Source organism: Lepidochelys kempii, chromosome 8 (assembly GCF_965140265.1).
Source record: "Lepidochelys kempii isolate rLepKem1 chromosome 8, rLepKem1.hap2, whole genome shotgun sequence".
Taxonomy (NCBI): Eukaryota; Metazoa; Chordata; order Testudines; family Cheloniidae; genus Lepidochelys; species Lepidochelys kempii.
In genome coordinates, this window is record NC_133263.1 from 4,803,879 (window position 1) to 4,830,304 (window position 26,426).

The following is a 26,426-nucleotide window of genomic DNA, read 5'->3' on the forward strand; positions in this document are numbered from 1 at the left end:
AGAGAAAAAAAACCCCTAACTGCTTTCAGCTTAAAACCTGTTTCCAAGCAGCCCAAAGGGGGGGGGGGGTGTCCTTTTAAAATCTGTGCTTCTGGTTCAAAAAAATCTCAAATTGATCTCAGAATGATCCCACTGCTCTGCCACCATGTCAAGGTTCCTTCCCCACTCTGAACTCTAGGGTACAGATGTGGGGACCTGCATGAAAGACCCCCTAAGCTTATTCTTACCAGCTTAGGTTAAAACTTCCCCAAGGTACAAACTTTTACCTTTTGACCCTGGACCTTATGTTGCCACCACCAAAATGTCTAACAAAAACAACAGGGGAAATGCCCACTTGGAAACATCTCCCCCCCCAAAATATCCCCCCAAGCCCTACACCCCCTTTCCTGGGGAAGGCTTGATAAAAATCCTCACCAATTTGCATAGGTGAACACAGACCCAAACCCTTGGCTCTTAAGAACAATGAAAAAGCAATCAGGTTCTTTAAAGAATTTTAATTAAAGAAAAAGTAAAAGAAAAACCTCTGTAAAATCAGGATGGTAAATGCTTACAGCGTAATCAGATTCAAAACGTAACGAATCCCTCTTGGCAAAACCTTAAGTTACAAAAAGACAAAAAAACAGGAACATACATTCCATTCAGCACAGCTTATTTTATCAGCCATTTAAACAAAACAGAATCTATTGCATATCTAACTAGATTGCTTACTAACTCTTTACAGGAGTTCTGACCTGCACTCCTGCTCTGGTCCCGGCAAAAGCATCACACAGACAGGACCCTTTGTTCTCCCCCTTCAGTTTTGAAAGTATCTTGTCTCCTCATTGGTCATTTTGGTCAGGTGCCAGCGAGGTTATCTTAGCTTCTTAACCCTTTATGGGTGAAAGGGTTTTTCCTCTGGCCAGGAGAGATTTAAAGGTGTTTACCCTTCCCTTTGTATTTATGACACCGTCTATGCAAGGGTAAAATATCAAGATGGCGACCAGAGGCATCCTAATGGACCTGAAGTCCATACCTGATTCATTAAGGTGCGAAAGGCAGTCCAGAGCTGATTGAGTCATCATCTGAGTCAGGGGTACGTTAGAGGATGCTGCTCAGATGGAAAAAGGCTTCCATTTACTCAAGTAAGCAGCTCATGTGGACAGCTTTCTGCTATCAAAGAGCACATTCTGGACTGCCAGCAAGCAATGTGCTTCCTCTACATTCAACCACTGATGAACCAGGCTGTAAGATGCAGCATTTGCAGATCTGAGTGAAGCACCCATCATGGTTCTGTAGAGGTCTCTGATGACTGGTTACAGCTTGTGGAGATGTGAACACTATCTCTGTCTTGGCCTGGCTAGAGCTAGAAGGATCATTCTACCCTGATCTTGCTTGAGCTTGACAATCACCCTGGGATACTCATAGGTATGCACAGAGGAGCTATTTGTTCCACAGAAACAGGAAAGCATCCAATGTATGAGGTTTGCTTGTTCACAGGGAATACTAACGCTCCACCCACCAACAGCAAGAAGGAACTGAAGGAGCAGTGGACTGTGCCCTTTATACCCTCATTTCAGAGCCTGGAAGTGGGCCGGGCAACCCCATGGGTACTGCTCGGGAAAACTCCGTCACTGGTGTGTGTGATGAACATACACCTACAGTTTAATGGACATATGCAAGCACTCAAAGAATCAATAGTACTTAATTTAGTGGCTCTAAAATGAGGTTATGTAGTTAAATTTGATTATGGATCCAGAGCTCAGTTTATTTCCTATATAACAGTACCCTAAAATAAATCAGATCTATAAAGCAGAGCTCAGAGGTGAAAGGGAGGGAGAATAAACCGATTAGACAGCCTTTGCAAAACAAAATGAGCATCTGAATTGGGCTACAAGTTAACTTCAATTTGGGATTTACAAATTTTACCGCAATAAAAACATAAAAGCCATGTTACTTACATAAGATTAGAGCTGCCGTACTGATTCGGACCATGGTCCATCTTCCCCAGTATCCTATCTCCAACAGTGCCACATACCAGAGCTTCAGAAGGCGTGTACAGAAAAGGGCATTTGTGGCGCAATCCATCCATCTTCCACTCCCGGTTTCTGATAGAGGTTTAGGGCTGTCCCAAGCATGAGGTTGTGTCCCTAATCATCATAGCTAATAGCCAATAGCCATTGATGGACCTATCCTCTAGGAACTTATCCAGTTCTTTTTTGAAGCCCGTTATACTTTTGGCCATTACAACTTCCCATGTAATAAGTTCCACAAGTTAACTGTGCATTGTGTGAAAAAGTACTTTCCCTTCCTTGTATTATACCTGCTGCCTATTAATTTCATTGGGTAACCTCTTATTTTTGTGTTGTGTGAAAGGGTAAACAACATTTCTCTAAGCACCTTTTCCCACTACTCATTATTTTATAGAGCTTCATCACAACACCATCAGTCATCTCTTTTCCAAGATGAACAACTCTAATCTTTCCCCTCTCTCCTCATATGGAAGCTGTTTCATACCCTGGATCATATTTGCTGCCCTTCTCTGAACCTTTTCCAGTTCCACTATATCCTTTTGAGATAGGGTGACCAGAACTGGACACGGTATTCAAGGTGTGGACACATCATGGATTTATTTAGTGGCATTATATTTTCTGCCTTATTTTTTCCTTTTCCGAATAGTGCTGAAAATATTGTTAGCCTTTTTGATCGATGCTGTACATGATCCTTTGTTAAAATCACTTGGTGGTGGCAGTGTATCCCCCAAGGGCAAAAAGTTTGTGCCTTGGGGAAGTTTTACCTAAGCTGGTAGAAATAAGTTTAGGGGGGTCTTTCATGCAGGTCCCCACATCTGTACCCTAGAGTTCAGAGTGGGGAGGAAACCCTGACAAACTGCTATTTATGAGGGGTGAAGGGTCCTCAGCTCGCACCACTCTTTTTTTTTTTTTAAAAAGATGCCTCTCAGAGAGGGAGTTAAGCTAGTTTACTAACACTAGCGCCTCTGTTAAAGAACAGCTATAATCCTCACTACACACTTTATTGGTCAAATAAAACCTGGAAGAGGTGGGGTGGAAATGGAAGGAAAAATCAGAATACTAGGACAATAAATATTCCCAGGACAGCTCAATTTGCAGAGTGAACAAAATTTTTGGAGGTAAAGAGAAACATATAAGAAGTACTCTGCTGTATCCAGCTATACTGAAAGAGCCCAAAGGAAATAGCATACTTTTTGGAAACAGAGAGGGGAATGTATTTGGTTCCAGCTTCCTGAAGGTGCAAGGATAATGGGATGCTCAAGCAGAGACCTAGCTGTCCCAAAGGAATAGAACCTAGATGTCCTGATTTCCAATTTGCTGTACTTACCAATTGATAAGATTCTTCAAACAAAACAAAAAACTTGCTCTCCAGGCATGTCTCTTGGATAACTGGGTCCCAGAACAAGTAGGGCTTTATATACTGTAATCAACATGAGGCTCGTATCAAGTGTCTCATTGCAATATTAGGCTGAACAAGTCGAAATGGCATTCAATTGAGGTCAAGTAGTGGTTAGAACAATTATGTCATCACAAGAGTTACATCTAACAAGGTATTTGTAGAAGTTAAATCTCAACGAAATACAATAATTAATGAACCCAATAAAATGGCAAAATTGGCAACATGACAGTAAACTTTTCCAGAGGAGCCTTAACTTTTGGAGATTCCAGTGTTTTGAATCCTCGACCAACTTTCACTGCATTAATGTGGTGTTTTTAACAACATGTAAAAGCTTTAAAGATATGTCTCTGCATGACTTTTTAGTGAAGCTATGACTGTTGTGTCTTAACAAGGGATAATACCTTATTTAAAACACCCAGCCATTTACACAAAAGCAGTATTAAAAATAGGTAAGAATGGGCTGTCAGTGAATATCCAGATGATTGAGTATCAAAATAAGTGACTGATGTACATTATTTCAACACTAAGCAGCAGCTACTAATTTCACTTCTATGGAGCTACATGGTACAGTAAGTAGGATTATCAGAGGTCGTTCTGAACCACCTCTGTTACATAAATATATCTTTTTTTCTGCACATAGTATTTTTTTTTAAAGACTGCTTACTCAGTGATCCAGCTCTTTAAATTATGTTCAGCAATTACATTACAGCCTTGTGGCAGACAAAGATTCAACGAATTGAATAATGTAAAAATTTCTAATGGCATAAAAGGTGAAAGGAAAAAAACCCCACCATCTTTTTCATCAAAGAAAGGGCTGACAAATCCAATGCTGTTTCATTTCAGACAGAAAAATTTAAATGCTGGCAATTATTGTAACATTTTGCTTTCATAAGTTGACTTTCCTTTTGATGACCGACTTGATGACTGACTACTTCTGATCCAAGATGACTGTGGCAATGAGAAGTATGGACTGCCACAAGCATAGGTGCTGGAGCACCCACAGGAAAAAAAAAAATATAGCGGGTGCTCAGCACCCACCAGCAGACCTGCGGATCAGTGCCTCCTCCTTCCCTGTAGTGCCTCCCACCCGCTGGGGACCCTGTCGATCAGCTCCTATCCTCCCTCCCAGTGCCTCCCACCCACCGCAGATCAGCTGTTCAGCAGCGTGCAGGACATGCTGGGGGAGGAGGGGTGCAGAGCAGGGGCAGGGGGCGGAATGAGGCAGGAAGAGGTGGGGCAGAGGATGGAGCTTGGAGGAAAGGGTGGAGTGGGACAGAGCAGGGGTCGAGCACTCCCCGGGATCTGAGTAAGTGGGCACATATGGCCACAAGCGTATTGTTTGACTAGGTGTAATCTTCCAAGATGTTTCAACATACTAACTCTCTGAAGTTTCTTCCCTGTAAATGGCATTTTGCTGCTATTCAAATCTAGTCTCTAGCTGGAAGAGGCTTTGCTTATAATCCAACGTGAACAAGGAGAGCAACTAACGGAACAGTAGAATTTGACTGCCAGCACAAGAAGATTGTCCCGCAGTTGTAGAAGGCTCCACCACACCAGCTATGTACGATGGTTGAGAGAATCAGCATGAGAGAGAGATGTGGTCAGACTAGGCTGCACAACCTCACTACAGAATCGTCTCTTCGCCTTCTCTGGTGTTGCAGTGAGGCTGCTGACACTGGAACTGGAGGCTAATTCAGCCCCTGGCCCATCCCAGGATTTGAGGGAATGGAGAAGGTCATAGTTTGCACTGCCCTTCTGCTGCCTTCGGTCTTGTGCCAAGTGGCGCTTGGCTGGGCCTGAGGTTCAAGTCTGGACAAGCATGGGGAAGGTACCATTCAGTTTTCTGATCCAAGATAAAAAATGTCCATAAAGAAGCCACTCACTGGAAAAAGAGGACATATGGTTTTTGCCTACATGCACAACAGGTACCAAAATCACCACACACAGTGGGGACTAAGCTCATTAGTTTAAAGTTCTTAAACTCATGAAAGATTCTGTCATGACGGCACTCAAAACTGAAGTCCCATTTAACCACAAAACCAGTGTAAGAGGCAGCAGCAGGACAAACTACTCACCTGTTGCCCTCTCCAGATGTGCTGACTCTGGCCTGGAAAGACAAGATCCCACCTGCACGAGTGAGGTGGCGGTGCAAACACCACTCGCATTCCACTTTTGAACTTGGACCTCACAAGAGCACAGATGCAATCCTGAGGGCGATTCATGCAACAGGGATGCCTGAGTACGAGCACATACACGGAGACCATCAATTCAATTCACCCAGACCAAACAGCTGATGGATCATGACTTGTGGTCTCTTTGCAGCTGGAGTCAGATTCAAACTGGTGATCTAGAGGCAAGTGGCTCCTCCACTTTTACTGACTGCACTAAACCATCCAGTGCCCCAATCAACTTTAAAAAAAAGGTCATGAGGACTAGCAGAAAACAAGCTATGTTTCAAATTGACCTGCACCTTAACAACTTCTCCCCCCATAGTCTATTAGGACAAATATACTCATTTACTAGTCAACAGCACTATGATGAAGTAATCAGAAAGCATGCAAATTCTACATCTGACAGTCCCCAGGAGAAGAGTGATATACATGAAAATAAGGAATAGTGTTTTATTTTTCTTAGGGCCATTCTGATAACAAGGGATATAATTAAGGCCCTGCCAACTAGGATATGAAAGAGCTTAATAATTTAACTCAGATCATTAGAATTAATGAATGAAATTAAACAGCCATAAATCCACAAAGAACTGCCATAGCTAAGCATTTATTTATGATCAGGAATTCTGAAGTCATAATTCACATTTTGATCTCTGCTTACCCATAAGGATTGATGTTACTACACGTGTGGCCACCTGAAATAATCAAGTTGAGATATGTTTGCAGCAGAACTCACATGACCTGAGAGTTTCATCTTATTACATTCTAAACCTAACAACAAATTTTTATTAAGAGGCACATGCTGCTGGGCAGGTTAGTTTCCATGTTTCAATCCCCCCCCGAAGTGTTTGATGCAGTCAACTGGAGGAACGTACATTTTTCTATAAGTCAAAATCATCAGCAATTCTTGCTAAAAGTCAATGCTTATATTGCAAGCATGTCCAAGAACTAGATTCGTGGCTAAAGAATATGAGGGATGTGAGACTTTGGTGATGTTATCAGGAATACTGCTTGGATGCTAGAAACTAGCTATTAGAAGGTGGAAGCAGCCTCACAATATAGTAATAAGTCACAGTCATGGTCTAAAATAAGAACTATAATTGCTACTTTGAAATTCTTTGGCACCCCTTTAGAATATATGAGACAATGGCCTAGTGAAGAAGAAAGTGCCATGAAATGGCTCTCAGGCTAGAGAAGGGACATGCGCCAGCAAGAACAGTTGCTTAAGCATGACATGCTCTACACTCATGGCAAACAGGATCCCCTATCTACAGTTCAAAACTCATGTAAAATGTTTAATGTACTTTAAGAAAGAGTGCTACATTGATCATTTAGACAGCTAGACTTTTCTACTGTAACTTCACTCTCTTGCTAGTTATTGGCTACCATATGCTTTATAAGAATAGATTTTGATCTGATCTATGATACTACAGGCATGGGAAAAGCAGGATGAAAAAACAGTGCACTGTGTTTGTATAAGAGGGAGGTACTGTAATGAGTAATAAATTAAACATTTCAAAAATCCTGCTTAGTAAGGCCTTTGCTGGAACACATTAAAATGCACTGTTGTCAGGGTACCCTTTTTTGGTTGAAAAATGTTTACTGCTATAGGTCACAGAATTGTCTCCCTCCTTAAGTTAAGAAATAAATAGTTCTTTGACGACACGTCCAGATAATGATTCACTAGTCTAAGGGCTTCACTAATGCAAAAAACAGTTGCCTTTAACGGTGTCCTCTGGAACAAAATTTAGCAGCCACCAAATCCAAACACCCCGCCACCCCCATTTTTTCCCCTATATTTCTTCAATTTCTTATCTACTTTCACCTGCTCACTGGTGACTTCCCATCCCACTTCTCAGCACTAGAAATTCCCGAACAGTCCCTCTGTCCGAAGCTGAACACAGATTAAAAGTGTAAGAGGGATTTAACACCTGGCAGCTGTAGCCAAGTTACCATATCAACTATGGTAGTCACAGATGGAATCCTCTGCAGTAACATTTTCAGGTTGAAATACAAAGATTCACTTCCTATGAAGAGACTGAGTAAACAGTGTTAAAATAAGCCAAAAATGTAAGTGATAGGAAAACAGACAGTCTCACTGCTTGCAGTATTCTCTAGACAACTTCTGCTAAAATGAAGGTATGGATAAGACTGCAGCACATATATGGAAATCCTCAGGGACTTTCCCAGCTCAAACTGAATGCAAGCTCACTGTGATTCAGTGCTAAGCACACAGAACCTCAACACTGGGTCTGACAGTCTTACTAGGGTTGCCCAGCTTTTCGAAAGTATATCACTACAAAATAGACTTATACCAAAAAGGTCTGGCAGGGCTGTTTAGACACTCCTCTAAACTTTCCTTGCTTCGAGGTGCAAGCAGAACACATTTGATATTTTACTACCTCAATCATACTTGGGTTGGGGTGATCTGTTGGCAAAATCCTCTTAAGCCAACCCTAAAAATATAGTTTATTATTGCAGGCTGTGGTGAGAAGGGGTCAAAGTGATACTTTTTAGTGGCTTTGGGCATCATGCAGGACTAGAAAGAGATGCAGAATTGGTGCTCTGTCACAGACCTGCTGTATGATCTCGGGCAAGTCACTTTCCACACCACCTTTTGCCTGCCTGGCTTATTTAGACGGTAAGCTCTTCGGGGCAGGGTTGTCATTCACTCGCTGCACAGCACCTAACGCAATGGGGTCCTGATCTCAGCTGGAGCATCTAATTATAAACAGGTCTGCAATTCAGGAGAGGTGAACTGGGAGAGATTTATGGAGCTCATGCCAGGACCACCACGTGGAGAGAGCATCTTAGTCCCACGTAACCCTGGCTCAAGGCACTACCATGACTTCTATAGTACTAGTTCACTCATGTTTTAGAAAGACAGAAAAAAAATTAAGGACTGTTTTTTATGTAAGTGTCCACTGGTTCGGTTTTATTTTTGGCACAGCCCAGTGAGCTGTCATAACTTGACGTAAGACAAGGTCTTCAATTCTTGTCCATCTTAACATTGGTATAAGCACGTGGCCAGAACAGTGTTCTAATTGGATCCAAGCCCAAGGAAGCTATGTAAACTTTTAAGTGCAATGTTTAAGGACAAATCTCCACTGGAGGGAGAGACACGCGCATTATGCAGCTGTTAACTTTGCAAGAATTTTCAGTCCCAGAGCCAAGCATTTTGAGTAAGTTTTTTAAATTACACGCCCCCCTACCCCTAAAAAAACAGGGCTTTCTGACTTTCAAGTGAAGATCACACATTTAAGGATTTGTTGCTGCCCCTGCCTCCTCAAAACTTTGAAAAAGTCTACTTAGGGATAGAGAGGGATTTGGAAATTACTTCAGTGTGGTGAAGAAAGAATACCAGTCACCGGAAAAAGCAGCTGGGATCAGCAGGGAATGCCACTGTGCAGAAAAGGAGAATAAACAGAGGAATGAAACTTAAAAGAGAAACAAAAAAAAAACTTACTTAGGGGCAGAAACAATGCCCATCAACAATGATTAAGTAGGGTGTGGAAAATAAAACTTATTTATGTAATGCAGATCTGGTTACAGCATGAGGGTCGATCCAATGACCCGATTTCACTTTCCTGTTCCTAATCTTTTATGCCAAGATGAAGAAAAGAGGGCTTGCTGAAAATGTGTTTTCTTCTGACAGTCTCAAAATACTTTAAACATCAATGCCATATATCTATAGCCTAATGAGCTTTTCAAACTACCAGGCTTTGCCTGCTAGCTAGTGAAAGTTACACTTCAGGAGAAGGACTGTAGAGGAGGGCAACACTTAGCATTTCGAAGTCAATATGGGTCAGAGCACCACTGATCGGTGTTTGAGTTAATGCTTTTACAGGAGCTTCAGAATCAGTCATAGCAGCTATTTCTCCCCCTCAAGATTTTTATCTGGAAATGCTTCTCATAATAGCACTCTCATGGAGAGAGCCCTGTGTTCCTTGTGTAATTCCAGATGGAAGGATCTTGTTAAAAAAACACCTTGCAGCATAAAGTAATTACTTTCTTGTTCTTTGATCATTAAAATGGGAAAAAAAACCCTTAAGAATTGCTAGACCACACTGATGAGCCCATAAGGCCAGAACTCCATCTCAGATTTTGGCTAATGTTGGATGCTTCAGAGAAGGTACAAACTCCACATGAGACTTCAGACTGCAACATAAAAGAGGTTAGCGGAATTATTTCTTCCATCTAATGGTCACTTTAGGCCATGAAGCGTGAGGGTTACTAGCCCTCACTTTATCTTAAGTAGTTAAATCACAGTTTAATTTAATATAGCATCGCATATGGTGGTCCAAGCAGATCCAAAGGAACAAGTTATTTTGGCAGTTGTGCCAATCTCATTACAAGGAAGGCAGCAGGCGCGCAAATTACCGACTCCCGACCCGGGGTGGTAGTGACGAAAAACAACAATACAGGACTCTTTCGAGGCCCTGTAATTGAAATGAGTACACTTTAAATCCTTTAACGAGGATCCATTGGAGGGCAAGCCTGGTGCCAGCAGCCGCGGTAATTCCAGCTCCAATAGCGTATATTATTTAGGGGGAGGGATAGCTCAGTGGTTTGAGCGTTGGCTTGCTAAACCCAGGGCTGTGAGTTCAATCCTTGAGGGGGCCATTTAGGGATCTGGGGCAAAAATTGGGGATTGGTCCTGCTTTGAGCAGGGGGTTGGACTAGATTATCTCCTGAGGTTCCTTCCAACCCTGATATTCTATGACTCTATGACAAATTAAGCACCAGGGCTGCAACCACAACAAAACTTGCAGTATTTGTGTTGCTGATGAATCATGCTGGTGATTATTTATTTGCTTGGCCCACTATGGTTCTTCATCAGAGTCATCAAATTTAAGGCCATTCCCTTTTTGTGTAAAAACCTAATGCCACTTTGTGTCGGGCTTATCTCCAGCTTCTGCCCTTATTAGCCTATAGCAATGAAGACAGGTGACCACACACACACTACACTATACTGTTGAATTCTTGCTGTGCAGTACAATTTCTGTTGCAGAATAAACAGAGCCAAGTGGCGAATACAGAATGGAGACTTAATATTGTTTATGGGTTATACTTAATCTATCACTGTAAGGGTTTTCAGGTACGTCAGTATAAATCCAAATCAGGATGTAAATGGACAATGTGATTCTTCATTGCTTGGTGTTTTTTGTGCCCGGAGAAGGGGAGAGAGAAATGGAGAGTATTTCTTCACACAATGCAGTCAACCTTTGGAACTCCTTTGGCAGGGGATGTTGTGAAGGCCAAAACCATAACATGGTTCAAAAAAGAACTAGATAAGTTCCTGCAGGATAGGTCCATCAATGGCTATGAGCCAGAATGGACAGGGATGCAACATGATGCTCTGAGTGTCCCTAGCCTCTGTTTGTCAGAAGCTGGGAATGGACGAGACAATGGATCACTTGTTTGTCTATTCTGTTCATTCTGAGGCACCTCGCATTGGCTATTGTTGGAAGACTGGATACTGGGGTAGCTGGACCACTGGTCTGACCCAACGTGGCCATTCTTATGAGACTAAAACTAAGACTACATGCCACTGTGCCTTAGTTTACTTGTCTGTAAAATGGGGATAATGGTACTGACCTCCTTCGTAAAACTCAGATCTATTGGTGAAAAGTGCAATATGAGAGCTGGGTATTACGAAGGTTATGGATTTTCCAAATTTATTTTTACTTCTGGAAAGCTAAAAATGTTAAACCATGAAGTCTCTAGGATGAAAACAATTCATCAAGATTAATTTTAATATTTTCCGTAATACAGAATTATTTTCTGTATGAAGGAAGAAAATCCCATTTAAAAAAAAGGTCACTTTTGATTGGTTAAGAAACCAAAATAGGAAGTGTTTAAGAGCCCAATATTCACAGGGTTTTGCTGATGAATACATTAATAGCACTTACTTTCCTTATTTACCACCCAGACTAAGCTCAGTGTTGTGAAAATCGCTGTTGCCACCAATACCTAAAGTAACGCAAGTGCTGCAGGAAATGCAGCTTCTTGCTCTGTTGACGGTCTTACTGCGACGTCAACTGACTGTTACTGGAGACACCAAAATCCTAAAGCTGGCTCTTGGCAGATGATAATACTCTACTGTTCTTTGCTATACTTTTGTGCATTTTGTCAGGTAGTTTATGTAGCTATAGGCAGAGATGCTACATAGGAAGTCACTGTACCTCTGTCACTAAAGTCATCCACCAGCACAATTTCTGCTATCAGCTCAGGAGGGGAGCGATTTAGGATGCTGTGCACTGTCCGGAGGAGAGATGACCATCCTTCATTGTGGAATGGGATTATCACGCTGGTGTTTGGGAGCTTCTCCAGGTACAGCTTGTTATTGCAGCTAGACAGGGATGAAACAAGTTATAAACATACCAAGTAAACAGACACTGTCACATTTCTCACAAATGCACGCAGCAAAGAATGTGCAAAAGCTGCTGGAACGTCAGCATCTCCTCACAGGGACTTGCATACGGTTTTGTTGTAGACAGCAATAGCAGAGATGCCAGCCTTGCACTCAGACTTTATGGGATGCTTATGAAAAAAGTTAGGGAGGAATTAGGGAGATTACTTGGATCTCTTCCTTTTCCCAACTTCTCCCCCCCTCCATCCCCTCCCTATGTACGGCCAAGGAGAGGGTCTGGGCTTCCCCCCCATTTTGCTCCAATCCCCACCCCTGAACAGGAGAAAAGGAGGACTGACTCTAGGACAGCTGATCTCCTCTGCCCCTAAGGCCTTTAATTACCTTGGCCATTTGCAGGCCTGGCTGCCTTCCTGGGATGATCCTCCTCTTCTTCTCCATCCTCAGTTGCATTACCTCTTTCCTCCTCTGCTGCCTCCTCCTCCTGCAGCTTCTCCTCCTTCACTGACTGTGCAGTGAGGGTTGAATAGGAGGCAAGCCACTGTGAGAGTTCGTGGATTTTGGGGTGCTGGATTCACCACCCGAGTCACAGGCAGCATGCTGCATTCTTCCCCATGCGGACCCTGCTGGTACCGAGAGTGCACTAGCAGGGTCCACACAGGGCAGTCAGCGTGCAACATGCAGCCTGTGGCTTGGGCGGTGAATCTAGCAGAGCCCCGACCCGTTCAAAATCACCGTGGCTTGCCTCCTGTCAGATCCTTACTGTGCTGTCGGAGCATCAGTGGAGAAGAATGCCGCACACTTCCACCTCCACCACTCCTGGTGGCCACAGCGCTATTTGACGTATTCATTGAACCAAAGTGGTGGTAAGTCTCTCACACACACACACAATAAAATGGGTGCTTGCAAAATTAGCACATTGAAGCCTAAATTAGTAATTTTGTAATTACAAGCACGAATTGGGTGGATTATGGAAAATTAGGGACGGCTGGCATCTCTGCGATAGCAATGTAACAAAAATTCATGGATTCACGGTTCACTCTTATCTGGCGTATAATCCATTGTTTTCATATGATTTAAAAACATTGACAGTGTCAAGCAATCACTATAAAGCACAGTATGGAAGATTTGCATTTACTTCTATCACTGGGAAAGCTTGTGAAACTCATGCTTGAGTCTTGTAAAAATCTTCTGCTGTGACAGTTCATTCAAGATAAATCACTGACTACTATTGTACAAGTTTTAGACAACGATTGCAATTTTATGATCAAGAATAAATTCCACAGCATTAGGAAAACATCTGTTGCCCATTTGTTCACCGTTAAATCTGCTAGTTACTGGGGGGAAGAAAAAAGCAGGACTGCATATCAGCTGCCTCCTCTAATTAAAAAAAAAAGAATACAACTACAAATAGTTTATTTGAAAGCTCTAGTGGCTCAACTTCATTAAAAACTCTTACTGATCCTCTCCAGCTACACCTGAACAGAGTCAACACAGAAGTACTATTCAGTTTACTACTAGCAGCTCCCAACAGTTGGCAAAGAGCAGATGAAAGCAAAGATAATATGGGAAGTTACAGGTGAGACAGAATAAGGCTATTTAGTCTAAAAGGTTATAAATGGGGAGGGGCTGGGATAATCAGTGTCATATTTAACTGCTATCACTGTTAGGTTCGCAAACAAAGTTTATTCTCTCCAGGTGGTATTTCTACAATTCCTTTAAAAGCCCTCTAACATTAGCGTGCAATATAGCACAATGTCTTATTCGAATACTGTTTACAGCACACGAGGAAAGTGAGCAATAGAACCAGAAAGCTATACAGACGCTCCCCGACTTATGCAATCGTTCCGTTCCGGAAAGCCTTGCGTAACTCAAATTTCATGTAAGTCGGAAACGTACACCCGTACATTATGCAAAAGTTTCCGTGACTCGAAAATCCTATTTCTGGCTTACGGAGCTTTTCCGTAAGTGTGAATTTGAATAAATCGGGTCTTGCATAACCCGGGAGCATCTGTACCTTACTGGTGCTCAAGGTGATCCAGCACTCTGTACCAGAGCTTCTATGTTTAACAGGCCAACACAAGTTGTATCTGGTGAGAACTTAAATCTATAACCTTCTGCCTGGGGCATATTCCTGAATATAAAACCAATTTCAGCTCCTATTCCAGAAATTAATGGGGTGGTATTAATTCAGAGTATTCTACAACATGCTCAGTTCTTTGGAAAATGCTCTTATAGACTTCATCTTACCCATTTACTTCATTATAAATTGCCCTCATCACATCACTACAAAACACTAGACACTCCATTTCCAAATACATCTTTTTAAGGAGGGGAAAATGCACACCAGAAACTTTCGGTCATTAGTGCCTTCATTTCAAGTCTCCTTTAAATATACCCCGGTTCACTTCTCTAGCTAATCCTAACATCAATTATATCCAGTACAGTTTATCCTCTTCTTGAGACTCACATAATTATAACTTGCTATGGTAAGAGAAGTTTAACTCAAGAAAACCAGCTGCATTGGTATCATTAGTCATAGCTTAAATTGTTGGTGACCCAGACACCTCACTTATTAATTTTAATTAGGGACCAGAGCCTAAAGATAAACATTTTTAAAAAGTCAAAGTAACTGATTTCCGATTGCTAATTCTGCAACTTAGTGACACATTAGGGAACATGAGCCAATGCATTAATTCCTCAGGTACCATCTGAAACTTAAATTCTCAAAGCCCAAAACAATCCAAATAAATGCAGTTTAGCAGAGTTGAAGTTGCCTGAAGCTCAGTTATGTTCATAATGAGATAGCAAAGTTGAGACAGAAAAAGAAAAAATATTTTTAAAAAAGTCCTAGCTTCTAATTTGTTTGCAAGACTTCTAGATGAAATTACTGCCATCAAGTTTGAAAAAGCTTTCTATGGAAGAAATTTACACTTGAGTATTTAAAAAGATAAGTTTATAAAGTGACTAAAAACCATATACCCCCCATAATCAAAAGCACTCTGTGGCATTGTTTAGGAAAGGCTTAAGCCTTTCACGACTGCATGAACATGAAGGATTTTCTCCTTAGCAATTAGAGAAAAACGAAGTAAAATTTGATGCCACTCCACAGGAAAGACATCTTAGCTAGCTGAATTCAACAGTCAAAAGTAGTTTCTGACTAGAGCTACTTTGTGGCCATGCTTATAATCCCTAGAAAGAGAAGTTTATTATAAAGCCCTGAGTATCTGAGAAAATTCAATTCATAGACCCTTCACAATATGAGTCAATCTTTTTGGAATGCTCCAAAATTGGTTTTCCTTCCTAGATGTTTCAAGATTGTGAAACTTAGTTTGTGTCAGACTTCCAAGAGGAATTAATGGCTCATGGAACTGTACAGTCTCACTTCCAACTGGTCACTTATGCAAAAGTGACCCAGGTAATTAGTGACCAAGTCATTACCGTCTGATGGCTCTTTGGTGCAGTTGTCAAGTGAGTTGGACATTTAAATCCAACTTCCAGTAGAGAGATGACCATAAAAATGTTGCTTTAATTGTTCTATGGTTGTGGCCATTTCAGTATACAATTTAATCAGCATGAAAAGTGATCTATGAGGCAGGAGGTAGCTACCTCCCGAAAGGGTTGAGGCTCCAACAGTACATAAAAATGAAATATAGAAATAGAATAAATTCTAGTGGGAATGGCAAATTTGGGCATCTAGACTTTCATTACCACAAATACCAAGTGTATACTCACTTTGGGTGCCTGATATCTGGAAGGGAGCGATTAAGAGAAATTTTATCGCTCACAAAGATATTAAAGCCATTTTCCCTGTATGCTTGGTCCACTTGCTCTGCATCAGTCATCGGATAAGGTTTTCCCTGCTCTCCATTTCCTATGGATAGATACAAAATAAACCTGTATCATCACGGCGAATCACAGTCTAAGTGGCCAGAGACTGACACAAAAGCAGTCATCTTTTCTGTGAAAATTCTTCCTTCAACAACACTGTTTGTACATAGTTGATATTCCGAGTTATAAGAAATTCTCAGCACTGGGTTAACTTCATCAATTTATTTTAATGGGTACTGTATATTTTGCTAGAAACACTCAGCTGTGCAAATATGAAACATTAAGCTCTTCACTCTGAAGCCAGAATTGAGGGGATTAGAGACTGATAGGACCAAAGCTGGATCCATTAGGTTTCTTTTGGTTTACAGATGTGAGTGCCTGTACATAGTATAAACATTTCTCATCTCAGCCTCACCCCCCATCCCAAAGCGGTTACTAACATTTAAAAGGGAAATCTTGGAAACATTTTATTAAGGTGAACAAGGCAGCCTTAACTTTACATTTCCACATGTTTGAGTGTCCTTCACCATTGTAACTCTTTTGTATTAGAATTTAAGCACTCCGAATTGCATGTCAAACTATGGAAACAGAACAGATTCCTCTAGAATGGCAGCGCTTGTAGATTTTACAAAACAATGTTTCTTCTTTCATGGGTCTGCAATATTTGTCAGAACTGTAAAGGCATTTCTAATTTTTTAAACAGCACCCACCCTTGAAGTGCCAATGTGCTGCCACCATCTTCTACTCAAGAGACTGGCGAAAATGCTTCTCTTTCCCTGTCACTCATGAGCAGTACAGAGGCAGCTGATGTTGATCAGTGTTAAGAACATACGAGCATGCTGTTCCCCCCCTTCAGTCTGCTGAATTAGGGACCACACCATTTTATGATCCACATTAGATACATTTATAAGTGTTGTTATAAGTTTATAAGCACATACCTGTGCGCTCCAAGTCCCTCCTTATAGCTTCTTTATCATGCCAGTCCTTTTTCCTTTGTCCATCAAAGTAAACTTCTTTCCTTTGTCTCACATGCGAGCCCTTTTAATACACACAAGATTAGAGCCATTACACCTTTGAAACACATTTACCCATCCACATCAAAGAGAAAAGCCAATACCCACTTCTCCTTGCCCGAACCAGAACTTGCAGAACGGGCAGCTTTTATTTGCAGCTATGTCCAGCAGAAGATTTTCCTTGCCCCAAAACACTGTTCTATAATTATCTTCAAATATGGTACAGCGGTGTAGGACCATACTTAAAATGAGCGTAATGTCTGTTAGTAAGGGCACCTTTAAATTGCAGTGTCCATTAAAAACTCATTTTCACATTAAAAGTTAACTGGTCTTATTTCCTATTTAACTAATAAAACTTTATAATGGGCAACCTATTTCAGAATTGTTACTAATTAGCATACAGTAGCACCTCTGAGTCATGAACACACGAGTTACGAACTGACCAGTCAACCACACACCTTATTTGGACCTGAAAGTACACAATCAGGTAGCAGCAGAAACCAACAAATAAAAAGGCAAATAAAATACCGTGTTAAAAAAAATAAAGGGAAAGCAGCATTTTCCCTCTGCATAGTAAAGTTTCAAAGCTGTGTTAAGTCAATGTTCGGTTGTAAACTTTTGAAAGAACCACCCTAATGTTTTGTTCAGAGTTACAAACAACCTCTGTTCTTGAGGTGTTCTTAACTCTGAGGTTCTACTGTGCTACCATATTGGAATAAAATTGGGGAAACAAAACTTGAAAAAGACTTCAGTCTCTCAATACTTAATAGTAAGTTTTCCCATGAAACATGGCCCCTATTATCTATCCTTTTCACTGTAGCTTTCAAGTTTCAGGAACAATCATCAAGGGCATTTTTCTGGGGTGGGGTGAATAAAGGGCAGGGTGATACCTGTACAAGACATAGAAATTGTGGTATTCAGGGCCAGAGACTTAATGAATCTCACCCCAGGTTTCTCGCCTGAATTTTAGGGGACTAAATAAAATCTGAAAAGTTAGAGAAAAAGTTTGTCTGCCAATCATTCTCCATGTGATACTACACCGATATGTATAAATGAGTGCATTACTTGTAGAAACCACATCATAGAAACAGTTGTTTAGCAGACCTCAAATAGTATCTATAAAATCCTGGCTTTTTAAAATTCCTCTTGTACTGAATGGTGAATTCCATAGTATAGCATTATGCATTCCATTAAAAATAAAATGTACGCTTTTCTATGCAGGAGAAATTTTAGAGTATAGATGGTATGTATGTGGATATATACATATTTGTGTATATGGAGAGTAACAGGGTGAAAAGAGGTTATTTTGTTTGCATCTTTTCAATAGAAAGATATATTTCCTTTGTTAAAAAGCAGACATGTGACAGAGCTTACAGTCTGTAAAGTAAGACACACAAAAAAGATGCCTTTAGATTAAAATACTTGCAGCAGAAATATAGTAAGAATATTAAGCATAAGCACTTCCAAATCATAAGCCTAGAGTTGCTCTCTCTCAAGTAATGCCCCTTCCCCTAAAGTGCAAAACCCCCTCCTATTACTCCATTATGAATGAGTCTGCTGGATTTTTTCCTAAACCTACTCCACAAGTTACACGTTACAATAAGAAATTTGCAAACACTTTGGTCCTCTTTCCACACTTCACAGATACAGCCTTGGAGACTTAAGGAATCACAAAATAAAAGCATGGCTGGGGCTAGTGCTTTGGATGTCATAATATTACTAACATTAACAGCTTCATTACTTCCTCTATACAGCAGGCGTCTACAGCATTCTACTGCGGGAGTGATCACAGGACATTCTGGACACACAAAAATCTTGGGCCCAGCATTTTGCACAATCTGATAACAAGCCTGTTTTGGAGTCCCGTAACAGAGGCTCTTCATCTGTTTAAAGAATTAAAATGTATGAACTCATCATTTTTATGCCTTCATTTGTCTTGGGAAAATTTTGTTCTTGGGAACATTTCATTCTTCTCTTTTTACCCCAATAAATATTCATAACTGAATGGGCACCAAAGTACTGTACTGCAATCTGCAACTATGGAACACGCATCCTAATACTGTGATCTAAGCCTTAGTCTGTCCATCTAACAAAGTATAATTCGACCACGCTAACATTTTTAGGACACCCAGACATGTCACTTGCAGTTCAAAGTGATGTCATGAGACTAAATCCCAATTTAATCTCACTAACAGCTGCCATTTTAACCCTAACCATATCTAATTGCTCTGCTGCACTAGTCACATCTATAGTTACCCATTCGTTTCCATGTATTACAATACAACAACAGAGCCTTTCAGTCTAGGATCACAAAATGACTTAAACAATCTTCAAAGCAGCCTGGTAAGATCAGGATTATACCTATTTTGCAGATGGGCACACAGAAGCATAGCTGAAACGTGGCCATCGCAGACAGAAAGGTCCTAGTTATGTGTTCTAACTACTAAACCCCATTTAATCCCCTTGAATAAAAATGTTTGCAAGGTAGTATATTGAATTTTTCACCTCTTGCTGTTAGCAATTGTAGCTTTACTTGCATGGTGCATGATGTCATGGAAAGCAAGCTGATGGGCGTTCAAAGAAAAGCAACAGCGCTGAATGTCTGTGGTCAATTTATGAGTAAAGATTAGGAGACTTAAGTATGGACAAGGATGCGGATAAGTGATACATTCTCTGAAAATATTTACAGTGTGCAGACAGTAAGAAAAGAAAGGAATTATTTAGGATGGCATACAGCAGTATAACTACACCTGGGGATGTAATTAAGTAAAAACCTTGACAAATGAGTGCTGGTTAGACTGTTAAAGGGAAGCAGAAGACTTATTGTTTGGGACATTTAAAATTAACGTAAACAAACTAGTAGGAAAACTTCCTGTGGAGTAAATCCTGCATCGGCAGGGAGATAGACCAGGTGAACTAACAGATCTTTTTCATCTACCTTATGATTCTATAATTATTGCAGCCTATCTTCTCCATTTTTTTTGCATATCTTCCCACCACCAAAGGTGATGGCTCACCTTTTACTTTAAATATTGCTTATTAGAGAAAATGGCCTTTTCTCCCTCCCACCAATAAATATCCCTTTATCAGCCACCGATCTCCGTCCAAATGCAGAGATTGCTAACATATTTTCAGATATACATTTCACACCTATTAGGACACAAACTGAATAAAATCACCAACAATCTAACATTCCTCTCTAGCTAAATTTGTTGATGGACTAGGGTTTTTAAGAAGTATTAGGAATGTACCTTCTGCCCAGACTGTTTCACGGCAGCACGCAGAAACAAAACAACTAGTCTAGCTCTGAAATGCCAGGGCTTCTTCCCTTGAAGACCTGAGTGACAGCAACTGAATTAGCCCTTTCCCACAGGGCTATTTCTCACCTGCTCACCCCACCTGCACTCAGACAACGTGAAGATCAAATTAAGCTGCCTCAGCTGTATAGTGAACATTGGTGACATAGCAAAACATATGGAAGCCTTCTTGATCCATCACTAGCTTTGAGCACTCAGCAGCTGACCTTCCAGTGATCTGCCACATGTCATTCAGGTATTTTCTGGCTTGGCTGTCCCCTACTATGGTGATTTGCCACCATTCCTTCCATGACAACTTTCTTAAAGGTAGCTACCTCAGGCACACAGATGAAAAAACAAAACACATAAGTTGATGCCCATTGACTTCCAACAGTAGGGTCTGCTTCTTTCCAATATTTTTAACCATTATTCATCTTTTTCGTCCAGCAGATACACAAAAGTTTTCACCAGGACCATATCTCAAAGACTTCAATTTTCTTCTTGTCAGCAGCATTAATTCCCCACAATTCACAACCATATGTAGGGGCAAGTGTAAGCAAAGAGAATACTCCTACTTTGCCTTATTTGGTTAATCTCAGGAGGTTATTAATAGATCTTATGATGGAGCAATTTGTAAAATTCACAAGTAACAGAAGAACATGTTACTGTCCATTCAGACCCCATTAGGGAAGGCGGCTGCACTTGGAGGGGACATGTGAAAACGAGGAGTTAAAACCCTGGAAAACTTATCTTCCAGATACAGTTTGTGACACTCCCCTTCAGATTATTTGACCCGTGATGACGACAACATTTAATATTGGGTAATGAGCTGTAGCTCAGGCCTGCGTGTGATAGTTTGGTGTTTCTGAATAAAGGTCAATTGCTACATTCTACATGGACAAATCTTATGTGTTCTTCATCAAGAAGTGGCAGATAACATGAGGTGAAGACAAGGAAGACAGGCCAGTGATGATGCAGGAGCAATAAAAATTGGAGTAGCTGAGTTATTTCTGGCACAGAAATCTGAATGAGTTTTCAGCATGACTAAGCCCACTTTGCTGTTCTGCCACAATGGGCAAAACAGTTTATCTTGTCTACCATATTTACTTCCAATTTTCCAGACAATATGCCACCAATATCAAACATCAGGCAGTCTCTCCAAAGTTCTCTTAAAATGCACTATTATATTACAGGATTTTTATTCTCTTGGCATACTGTTCAAAAAAGCCAGTTCTGCTCACTAGCCTCTCCCTATTTATCAGGGTGTTGCCTGCTCAATCCAAGTTATGGAAATGGTTGGCAAAATAGGAAAGTTTCCTTGCGGGTGAGGTGGTTTTCTTTGTTTTTTCCATTTTCTTTTTAAACATGGCTGTGTGTGTGAACATGAGTAAGGCTCCATGTCTGTCACAGCGGTCACTGATTCTGTGACCTTCCATGACATCTGTGACTTCTGCAGCGGCCCGTGCAGCTGGCCTGGGCCATGAATTTTTGTTTACTGCCCATGACTTTTACTAAAAATACCTGTGACTAAAACGGAGCCTTAAACATGAGTACTGCACTGGATACTATAGCAGCTTGCCAAGCACAAACCACCTTGTGTCAGTAACCTCTTTGGCCTCCTGTTTATAAAACTCTGGACTTACACAGCACAGCAGAGAACCATGCTACTTTACCCATTTTATTGTTTGCTGTGATTTGACACCTGTTACAGAAGCATCACTGAAAGTCAATCTAGAAATTTTATCTAATTTCATGTCTATAATTTAACAAACTAGGATCACACTTCTAGACATAACTAGGGTTCAGTCAGTTTCACACCAGCACTGCCAAAGGAGGGAGAGGGGGCAGCGTGGGGCTACTTGTCATCCACCTCTCTCTAGTCCCCCTACTTGTTTCCTCCACCTAGCATCAATGCATAGTGAAACTAGGATGTTCGAGAGGATTCACACACAAAAAAAAAAAAAATGACAAATGTTAACCTGCTTTGGACACACATACTTCTTTATAAAAGCTATTGTAAATCTCAAATGCAAAGCTGATATAAAATCATAACAGCATATGCTATATTTTAGATCTTCTTGGTTTCAGAGATGCAGAAATTACATTACTCAATCCCAACCAGGAGTACTCCATAACATTTCACTGAATTCAGATAAACGTTTCCAAATATTTGCTTTAATTGTGCCACTTACAAGCAACCAACATTTTCATAGGTTTTGCAGGTCACCATTCAAATATTTTTATAAGGTTGCTGAGAGTCCTTGGCAAGAATCGCATCAACATCAGCAATATCTACTGAATGTTAAGGCCTTGTCTGCACTACGGGGGGTAAGTCGATCTAAATTATGCAACTCCAGCTACGTGAATAACGTAGCTGGAGTCGACTTAGCTTAGGTTGACTTACTGCAGTGTCTACACCGTGCTGTGTCAACAGGAGATGCTCTCTCGGTGACTTCCCTTACTCTTCTTGTTCTGGTGGAGTACCGGAGTTAACGGGAGAACGATCTGTGGTCGATTTAGTGAGTCTTTACTAGACCTGCTAAATTGACCCCCAGTGCTTTGATCACCACAGCGTAGATACCCGGTAAGTGTAGACATGCCCTATGTTTGAAGGCTATTATTTTTTTACTAGTTGCCTCATTAAAGTAGTCTGCCATAGTTTCAATGAAACTTCTCAGCATTCACAATGCTGACATTCAAAATACACGAGGCCTGTGACATCAGTCTAACTACAGAAGTCTGCTGAAGCTGAGTCATTAAGATCAGGGAGGGATTTTTTTCTTCTTCAGTGTACTGCACTGTTGTGTATTTATCAATAAATGCTACCAAAACAGTCAAAACTCCTTTTATTATACGATCTCCCTCCTCCCCACGCTACAAATTCCACAGTTATGAAATGTAATTAACAGTAGCACATGGTGTGGGACTACAGACTACACGTCATGGATTTAAGCGAGGGGGAAGGTTAAACTACTAACATGTTGATTATTTCTCTTAATCTTGCTGCGGGGGCCATTTAAGTGTTGCCGATGTTGACGTTATTTTGCCAAATGTATTTTTATTCATCTTTAATACTTTTTATAAAGAGTATTTGAGCATCAGAAATCTAAACACAATGGAGAAGCAGACTGTGTAGCTTTTTAAATGGCATCCTTCAGGGATGCTGCATAGAATTTATCTTTAAGTAGTAAATTATGGATATAAAGCAGGTTGATAACATCCCCATAAGCAGGAACTCTAGACTAAATCTGAGCATGCTGCAATACCTAGACAAATCTTTGGGACTGAGTTCAGCTTTAAATTTTAAACAAATGTATCTGTGCGTATAACTAAGTTTTCTTGTGTTTTGTCACCAGTACTTACCATGAACTTCAATTACACATCAAAAGGCATTACCATATTTTGCCAAAGAGAATAAATATGACTGTGCCTTGTTCAAAAAATTAAATTTTAGTTTAGAGAGGTGGAGGACATTCTTTGACAGCTGTATTTACAGAATCTGCATATGCAGTATAGGTAGATAAGCATTTTACAGATGAGGGGTTTTGTCTATATAAACTATAGCTGCAAATTTAAGTTCTTGGCTAAGGCCTACTTAAACTTTGAAATTTTATGTTTTGCAAAGCAAGAAATTGAGGCAGAGCAAAATTATGTATATATTTTAAAAAGTCAGCTGTAAAGAGAAATTAAACGTTTTACAGCTCTCAAGGCTAGATCATCATCATCATCAAGTCTAACCTCCCATATAACAGGTATAGAATTTCACCCAATAATTCCTACAGCAAGCCCATAACGTCTGGTTATCCTAAAGCATTTTCCTTTCCTTAAAAACGTTGTTTATCACTTCTTAGTGGTATTTTTGTAGCTATGTCGTAAACTAATCTCCTTCCTCTGTTTCCATCCTTCATTTTCACTGAAAATGAATTAAAGTAGAAAGGCACATTAAGCAATACATTGAAAATGGATTTAGACAGATTGCTGTAAATAGCCCCTTCTGTTGTCTACCATGCTTTTACTTAACATTCTGCCAAAGGAATCGATTAGCATTCAAATGGCCAAACATACAAAAATGGAATTTTAATCTTTTGTTTAATCACTATTTAGTGTGCCTGGCTCCAGCCAGAATAAATGGAGAGGATGGAGATGTAAGCCAACTGTTTTCTGTATGAGGAAAGAAGATTTGAAGTACACCCTCTAATCACAGTGTTGCAGTTTTCAAAACCTGTTCGGCAAACATTTTTTGGGACTGAATCTGGCAGAAACAAGAAAAGAGCAGCAGTATACAAAGACAAAGTTCTATAAGCAGTGAGGTTACCATTTTGTCCCCAAACTCATGTATTAAATTGCAAATACACGAGTTCTGCTGTAAGTTACAGTATGGGTTTGTACTCTGCAGAAGGTGCTGACCAAAACAAAATAAGAGGAGGAAGCAATGTTCCCTTTAATTTTTTACATCCATGTGCGGAATGAATTTTGTTATGTGCACCAATATGGAAGTGATGTGTGGTGGGGGTGGGGCCGAGGGGTTCAGAGCGTTGGGGCTCTGGGGTGGGGCCCAGGGATTAGGGGTTTGGAGTGTGGGAGGGGGCTCAGGGCTGGGACAGAGGATTGAGTGCAGGGGGTGAGGGCTCTGGCTAGGGGTGATGGCTCTGGGGTCGGACCAGGGATGAAGTACAGGCTGCACTGGGGCTGCAACAGGGAGAGAGGACTCCCCCCAGCCCTCTCATGCTACCGCAGCCCCAGGGTCTTTCTTGCCGGCTGCGGCAGCTGCGGAGCCGAGGCACCTCTCGCCAGTTGCGGCGGCTCCGGGGTCATGGGAGAGGCGCCTCTCCCACTGCGTGTCTGCACGGCCACACAGCTTAGCGAGAACATAGGGAGGAAGGAATACTTCCGTCAACCATTGCAAAAAAGTTAAGACTGGATGTAGAGCCATAAAGATATGTTAAGTAAGTTAACAGGTTAATGACCGAAACAAACAGTCGTGAATTACAGACTAGAGGAAAACTTTAGTTAAGAGGCCCCAGTCAAGGTTGAGCTCTTAAACTGAACCAGTCTTGACAACTGTCCACTACTTTAAATCTTTTTACGCCATGTAGAGGAGAGGGGAGAACAGGACAGTGAGGCAGAACTGGAATGGCCAGCAGTGGCAGCAGAATTTCAGCAAGGTCACTCTCCTAGAAGTCTGGGCAGAGCATCCTGGAGCCACAGTGGCAGAATACCAACACGAGAGTTCCCCCTAGCATGTTGAAATCATCATCTGGAAGCTCACCAACCCTAATTGCTACTTGGCAGTAGCAAACCAGTTTGGTGTTGGAAGATCAAAGATCAGAGACTTTCTGAATGTTATGGAGAGCCAGAAAACCTGTCTCTGCAGAATGTCCGAAGCGGACAGAGAATCAGTCATGGACACATTGTGCTCCCACTTTGGAGATGGAGGTAATGAATATATAGGTAATGAATGTACCATAATCAAGAAATGACTGAAGTATGTATTGATTTTATTAACAATAGATACTACTGGGGGGTTGGGGTGGGGAGAGAATAGGTTATATAATGGCTGGGTTGAACTGTACCTCAATGAAATTATGCAGCTCAGTTACTCCAAAATAGCTTTCTTTGACAGGGTAACAAGCATTGTGGATAGATGTGGTATATCTTGAGTTTAGTAAGGTTTTCAATACTGTCTCTCATGACCTTCTCAGGAGCTACTACAGGTGGGTGCATAACTGGCTGGAAAACTAAAAATACCCGTGACTAAAATGTAGGCTTAAACATGAGTACTGCTCTGCGTACTACAGCAACTTGCCAAGCACAAACCACCTTGTGTCAGCAGCCAGAGAGTAGTTATCAGTGGTGCACAGTCAAGCTGTAAAGGCATATTGAGTGGGGTCCCACGGGGATCAGTTCTGGGTCTAGTTCTGTTCAATATCTTCATCAGTGATTTAGATAATGACAGAGAGAGTACACTTAAGGTTTGTGGATGATACCAAGCTGGGAGGGGTTGCAAGTGCTTTGGGAGGATAGGATTAAAATTCAAAACGATCTGAACAAACTGAAGAAATTGTCTCAGGTGAATAGGATGAAATTCAATAAGGACAAATGCAAAGTACTCCACTTATGAAGGAACAATTAGTTGCACACATACAAAATGGGAAATGACTGCCTAGGAAGGAGTACTGTGGAAAGGGATCTTGGGGTCATAGTGGATCAGAAGCTAAATATGAATCAACTGTGTAACACTGTTGAAAAACAAAAACAAAAAACCCCCATCACTCAGGGATGCATTAGCAGGAGTGTTATAAGCAAGACACAAGTAGTAATTATTTTGCTCTATTCCGCA

General features: G+C 41.0%; 1 protein-coding gene across 2 annotated transcripts in view; it reads right to left on the bottom strand.

The window, feature by feature from the left end:
• GALNT10 (polypeptide N-acetylgalactosaminyltransferase 10) overlaps positions 1-26,426 on the bottom strand; it is a 123,279-nt gene that overhangs the window by 53,447 nt on the left and 43,406 nt on the right. For both annotated transcript variants that reach the window (XM_073355269.1, XM_073355270.1), the window contains exons 2-4: positions 16,716-16,815; positions 15,682-15,820; positions 11,762-11,928 (exon numbers count right to left, since the gene is read on the bottom strand). In XM_073355269.1, coding sequence (XP_073211370.1) covers positions 11,762-11,928; positions 15,682-15,820; positions 16,716-16,815 — 406 coding nt within the window. The remainder of the gene's footprint in view (positions 1-11,761; positions 11,929-15,681; positions 15,821-16,715; positions 16,816-26,426) is intronic.